The 7,294-nt window shown below is 39.6% G+C and overlaps 1 protein-coding gene across 1 annotated transcript; it reads right to left on the reverse strand.

The window, feature by feature from the left end:
* Positions 1-282: 282 nt before the first annotated feature.
* Positions 283-7,241, reverse strand: POMP (proteasome maturation protein; the record flags this gene model as incomplete). The annotated part of the gene is made up of 5 exons (XM_010147750.1): positions 7,098-7,241; positions 5,822-5,919; positions 4,638-4,698; positions 2,323-2,424; positions 283-376 (listed from the first exon to the last, which is right to left on the reverse strand). Coding segments are annotated over exons 1-5 (499 nt in total), but the record flags the coding sequence as incomplete, so codon positions are not given.
* Between the last annotated feature and the right edge of the window lie 53 nt (positions 7,242-7,294).

A 7,294-nucleotide genomic window follows, 5' to 3' on the forward strand; every position in this document is an offset into this window, starting at 1 on the left:
TGATGAAACAGGCATACAACATAAGCACATAATCTACTCCTGTAGAAACCCAGCCTATAAGCAAATACTGGCTTACTCGGTATTTCAGAACAATTCCCACTCAACTAATGGCTGAACCACATTTATTTTTCCTTCCCCCAGTGATGCTTTGCCTTTAAGAATTCAACTTTTCCTTTGTGTTTTGTGCAGTTAATTCTCTTATTCCGCAGAGGCAAAGAACTTCACAGTTCCCGAATTTTACCTTTGAATGTTTCCATAACATTCAAAACAGAATGTACTTACCATTAAGGATATCCTCAAAACTGATGCATTCATCATTTCCCCTCAGAGTATCCAGTGCTATGTTTGCGCTGTGAAGAAAGGGGAGACGCTGGACCTGTTAAAAGACAGCAAGAGTTCAAGTTTCTGCAATCTGGAAGTGTGAAGGTTTGTATTTGGATTTCTCAGTCTGAAGTGACTGAGGAAAGTGGCGGGCAAAGTCACTTCTTCCTTCAGAAACAATGATGAAGTAAGAGAACCACTGGCACACATAGACAGCAAAACCTAACACCACCACCTGCTATTGTTTACCTCTCTGTTTTGAAAAGAGCAGCCTTTTTCAGAAACGATGAAATAAGAGAACCACTGGCACACATAAACAGCAAAACCTAACACCACCACCTGCTATTGTTTACCTCTGTTTTGAAAAGAGCAGCCTTTCACTAGATTTGTAGCTTTCACTGCAGTGTAGCTACTACAGCAAATAGTGCAGTTTAAAAAAAAAAAAAGTAGTGGGTGTTTTTTTTTACCCCCCTCCTCTGTTATCACATGAAGCTGGGGAGGCTCACTGCAACACCCTGAGGTCAGTACTGGGTGACTGACATACACTGCCAGTGCTGGGAAAGCACATTCTAAGCTTCCTACACCTCTGACACAAGTCAGGGTGTAAGTGAAAGAGCTATAGTGGTTTTCACATCTAAACACAACCCTCCGTGCAATTAATCTAAATTATAATTGCATTTCTCTGATCTCCACCCAGTTACTTTCAAGACTCTCTTGTGCCCTTCACCCACAGGATTACAAAAGAAATTCAAGTGGAACACGCAGCATTCAGATCCCAAATATTCTGAGAATGGCACATCCTGTACTTACAACCGCATTCACTACGAGTGGCGATACTTCAGTCATAGCATGAACATATTGTACAGCCATAAAATCATCATGTAGCTACCTCTTCACACACAAAATATGTCCAGGACTTCCATAATCACTACTGGTACAACTGTCAAATTCAAATACACTGTTCCAATAAATATTTTGGAACAGTGAAATTAAACCACAAGAGAATTTGCGTATCTAACACGAAGCTGTGAGTGAAAGACCTTCTAATCACCCTATTTCCCCCACCATCACCCATACCTGTGGGGACACACCAGCAGGATACCCTCACCTGGCCTCATCTTCTGCCACATACTAACATCAACAGGAAAAAAGACTTTTATCTCCTAAGACACCACAGCCAAGATGAAGGAATATTTTCATACATCCTGTCCCACTTTCACACCTTCAGGACCAGTCATTTCTACCAGGTTTAATGTAGTTCACTGTGGTTCAGTAGCGCCTGCTACACTGGAAGGGAGTATAAAGCTACTCCAACTCACTTAGAAAAACATCTCTTAATAGTTGGACAACCTTCAACAAGCCAAAAAATAGTTTACTAGGATCAATGAGCTTTCTGTGTTTCCTAAGGGACAAAGTCAGCCTCCAGTTACTCTCCATCCTAGATGACAAGGAAAAGGAGACAGACTCAGCATCCCAATTAAGAGTTTAAAACTAACTCCCTGCAGACCTCCCCTGATCTTGCAAGAAAGGCTGCAGAACAATAATAAGCACATAGCAAGTTCTCCGCTTCAGGCTTCTCATTACTTATCCGTGCCCAAATGACTACCTGCTTCAGATCTCTAAATCTTTGCCCTACAAACGCAGGGATTCCTTCCCACAAGGTCATACGTTCTACGGAGGAGAATATTAATTTTAGGAATTAATACTCGATTCCTCCTGCTTTTCTCTGAAGGCATACAGGAAGCTGGAGTCCACAGAAGAGCTAGAGCAGTTACCAATTCACCCAGTAGCCAATAAAAGAACAGCAGCCGAAAGGCTTTAGCATATTGACTGTTCTGGAAACTATTAATTGCAACGTTTGGTTTTCACAAAAACAGTCTGGTGAAAGACTTTTTACTGACAACATAAGCTATTTCAACAAAAGACCACTCTGAAAGCACGTTCTGAGATAAAACATTTTTCAAGTGGTTTAAGCTATACCAGTTGGATACGAATGCCTACCTGTTTCACTGCTCTGAATTCCATCTGCAGCTTCAAAGTTGCATGGAGTCCTTGAATGTTTCTCAGTGTATCAAAGTTTGTTTTATCTTGATTTAACTGGAACTATCAGAAACAACATTGATTTTTATTTTAGAAAAAGTTACTTTTAAGTACAGGCATAGAAAAGATTTATGAAATCCTACTTAGATGAAGATGCTTATCAAATTTATATGTAAAAATGCAGTGATTCTGTCACATGCGTCTCAAATGTACACGTAAGAGAGTGATGCAGTTATATTTGTTTCCTGAAACTGAAATTGCTTTTTGCTGGATTCTATTACAAATCAATAGTAGCAATTTAATTTTGTTATTTTTGACAATCAAGACACGTACCACCACCAAGTGGTGTCATTTTGCACCACTTTACGTTGCTACAACATTGCTTCCAATTCATGCCGACAAAGTCTGGCTTAGAGTAAGAACACAAACTTGAAAGCCACAATTGATATTATTGTTAGCCATCAAAGACTCTACTTGAAAACACCTGCAATACTTTTCTGATCAAGTGGGAAGACAGAGCACCACGTGTACTCTGCTTGACTCTGAAAAACAAAAGAAAACTTGTAATTTTACCAACTACTCTAAAAGTAAGAGGGAAAGAAAATCTACTCAGTAGAGGGTGCTTTTAACAAAGAAGTGTTGGCTCACAAACACTGAAGTACACAAAAATAATTTATGTTTACATTAAAGTTAAGCTTGAGTAATTCAGTCTCAAATTTGGGTTCTATACTAGTCATATGCCTGTAAAGTTGACGCAATACAATATTGTAAAGTAAAGCAAAAAATACAAATCTCATGTTAAAACCTGTACCCAATCACTATGACAAAAGCCACCTATTACAATAGTATCATCCCATTTATGCAAAGGGATCTCAAAAACCAACAGGAAAATAAAAACCAAAGGCATAACATACATTTTCTTCATAACAACCTGTATTGAATGCTCCTCAAAAGTTAGCAGAAATTACCATTTATATGCCTCACCCTGAACTTACAGTTCTGGTCATATTATTTTCCCACTTCTTTTATTTTATAAAGGTAGGTGTGTCCTAATCTGGGTAGACAAAAGATTTGGTTTCTACTACTATGACTGTAACATACTATTTACAGCAGTGAAAACAGCTGTAACTACCTCAGGTTTTTTCCCCATTCAAATGAACATGAAAATAATTATTGGGAAAATCAGCCATAAACTTGCAGAAAAACTAACCAAACAACATGTGGGGGAAAAAAAAACAACACCAATTTACAAGTTTCACATACTCCTTACGGATCACACTGCTTTATGTATTTCCGTGGATTTTTTTCACTCTAGCATGTAATCTTTTAATTACGTACGTTTTCTACAGCAAGAACAGAATCAAAAACTAAGTTATTGCAGTCAGTTGTAACAAAAAAAAACCCAAACCACAAACAAACAAAAAAAACCCACAAACAAAAAAATCAAATGACAAATAGCTCTGAAACATTTATAGTATTCATATGTAAGGTCGTGAAGCTGGTGTCACGTTAACATCAGTCTTTAAGCCCAAGACAACCCTAGTGTGGTCAGAGTTAGAATACATTACATTCAGACCTCGTCACGCTGATTAGCTCAGCAATTTGGAACATTGCACCCAAATACTGTGTTTGCTTCAGGACATTTTATAACAGCAAATCTGTGCTGACAAAACAGACACCAGAGACAGGATTCAGTTCAACAAGATATTTAGCGAAGGCGGTCAGTTTAATCTCCCTCTACCTTAAACCTATTACCCCAGACCACTCCTAAGTGGTCCACAAGTGTTGATGGAGATGCGCAAGAGTGCATACGCTTACGACAAACTCTTAAGTGTAAAATTTCTAGATGGGATCAAGTAATTTAATGAAAAGTATGTGTTCACAGCCTGAAAATGAAGATAAATGGTAAACCTATAAACAAAATGGGAAGACCAGCCTTCCGGAAGTGACAGGTGTGCCCCCCACCTAACTACAGAGGCTGCACACACAACTAGCTTAGTAACTTTTAGATGACTAAACCTTAAGTAAATCCCTACTTGGAAACTTGCTTTCATACCTGAAGTAAGGTCACAAGCGAGAAGTTAACATTAAACAAATTTGCAAACAATATTATTCTTATAAAGAAAACATTACTAATGTTGAACACCTTTATCCTGTTAAAGGCAAAGACCCTGCTCATCCCTTGTTACTGCATAAAGCAGTCCAGCTCACTGTATTTAATTTAAGCTCCATAATTAGATAAGAGGGAAGATAGCGACACTTGATGTTACACTTACATTTTTTTCTGACAACTCCAGAGGGTGACTGGGCAACAACTCATTTTTCACACTTGTAAAGCTAGAAATAAAAGTAAAAAATTGAACTTCAAATCAATCAAGACGTTTTTTAAGTTGCATTCCAAAACTTATCTCAGATACAAATACCAACCCACAGAGACACACATTTAGCAGTTTGAACTACCAAAAAAACCCCCAGTTAATAGTGAAACAGCAAGTAAGGAAACTAGACAGCACTATCAGGAAAAATATTTTAAATTTATTAATTAATTTATTCCTCTACCTCCTTCATAAATAGAAAAAATATTAATAAATAAAAACATCATAGATTTAATTGGGTCCAAGCTACAGAGTATCTGGTTTAATCACAGAATCACAGACTGGTTTGGCTTGCAAGGAACCTTAAAGATCATCCAGTTCCAACCCCCCTGCCATGGACAGGGACACCTTCCACTAGACCAGGTTGCTCAAAGCCTTATCCAGCCTGGCCTTGAACACTTCCAGGGATGGGGCATCCACAGCTTCTCTGGGCAACCTGTGCCAGTGCCTCACCACCCTCTCTGGGAAGAACTTCTTCCTGATATCTAATCTAAACCTCCCCACTTCCAATTTAAACCCATTACCCCTTGTCCTGTCACTACAGGCCCTTGTAAAACGTCCCCCTCCAAGCTTTTGCAACTGAATATTGCACATACCTTCCCCCCACATTCATAGTTGTATTGCCTGCATTTCAAACCCTGTGAACTTATTTTAGATTCATTACCCAAAACATGTACATAGTTTTGCATTCATGTAAAATAGCAAAACCCAAACCCATTCTCTTTACTGTAATAGCTTCACTTTTTGTATCAATCCTGAAGTTAATTTCCCAGTGCTACAGCACACTCATATACATGTATATTAAAACTAGCATATATTTCTTAATTATCAATGCCTTGCCATCTCTTGAGCAGTATCACGCAGGTAGAAGTCCATTAATGTTACCTACTTCGAGTGATGTTTCACAGAAAATTCACTCTTGAAAGAATCAGATTAAGTACGTGCACTTCAGACTATAGCTTTTGTGACACATCTTCCAAGAATCTCCTTTAAAAAGCCATTATTTAACACATGCTTTCTTCCTATAGCTGAAGTTCAACATTGGCTACGGCTCAATTCAACACAAAAAAAAATATAAAACACACCCTCTACGCAGGAGATCATAACCTTCAAATGATCCTGAAGCTGAAAAATCAGCAACTGGGATACTGTCCTTCAACAGATAAGTAGTGCCTCTGGAATTCTGGAACAAAAAAAAAAAAGTGAGGATTACTTTAACAGAACCAGAACCCTTTCATATGGCTCCTTAGGCCAAGACAGTGAAACAAAATGCTCAAATGCTCCTTAAACTATTCATGTACCTACCCTATACTTTAGAGTCTCTTAAAAAAAAAAAAAAAAAACCAAACCAAAAAACCCCACCCCCACACACAGAGAAACCAAACAAACAAAAAACACCCCACCAAAACCCACACTAAATTAGAATTTTTTCAGAGGCTCTGATAACAGTTAAAGTACTGGCAAGACATTTTTTGGAACTGTCTGAAACAGTTCAACACATAATTATCCCTTGCTCATTCCCACCCTGGACTGCAGGGATGGAAAGGAAAAAGGCAGGTCATGCTCGGCTGACAGGACTGAAGGGAACATGTCTGACCATTCCTTCATTTACTTCAATACAGACACAATCAAGTATGATCAAACTGATTTTATCCATGATTTAAGGCTTCCATAAAGAGAACAAGATGTATTCAAGTGGTCTATTTTGCCAGTTGACTGAAACTGCGAAACCAGTAACTTGTAGCAGAAGACCAAAAAAACACACCTCCATAGCCTAAGTAAATCCATTTTAACCCAGACCACTATTTTCATGCCTAGTTCACTGAAGTGATTTTAGAATTGTTGATACAAATTGCCCCACCAATAAGCCAATGGATAACAAATTCAGAAAGGTGACAGCAATAGTCGCTGGAAAGTGACAGTGATGAGCTTCCTCCAGCAGCACTGTTGGATCCAACACAAAATTCATGCTTACACCTAATGTGTTTTGTACCAGTATGTTAACTGCCAGTAACTTAACAGCTATTAGAAAACCCTAAAATACATGTTATTACATGCATATAAAGCATCGACCAACTAACATACTCAACACTAACCAGACCTTTCTGAGATAGCTTTAAGTGAAAGCATTAAAGCCAGACATTACCAGTAAAATGTGGCAAAAGGGAAAATCAAAGTGAAATTCAAACATAAAGTGAAAAACATAAAATACTCCCAAAAAGTAATGCTATCAAGACATGCTAGTGCCCAGCCCGTTTTAGGTGGCCACAGCACTGCTCTCCACCACGGAGGCTGAAGGCATGACCTCCCTGAGCGAGAGCTGCCGCGCGAGAAGCCCCTGGCTCCTGGAAGGGCTTTAACGGCAGCCACGCGTCCTTCGTGCCTTCCCAGCCCCGAGCACCCACGAAGATGCCTAGCGAAGACCGGCCTGCGCAGGGAGGGGGGGACAAGAGACGCCTCTCCCCCGGTGAGGATCTCCGGCCGGGCAGCACGAGTGCCCGCCATGGCCGCGCCGGACCCCCGTGACTCAGCACCGCCCCAGCGCCCCTCGTCCCAGG

This window comes from Eurypyga helias, unplaced genomic scaffold (genome assembly GCF_000690775.1).
Source record: "Eurypyga helias isolate BGI_N326 unplaced genomic scaffold, ASM69077v1 scaffold21322, whole genome shotgun sequence".
Lineage (NCBI taxonomy): Eukaryota > Metazoa > Chordata > Aves > Eurypygiformes > Eurypygidae > Eurypyga > Eurypyga helias.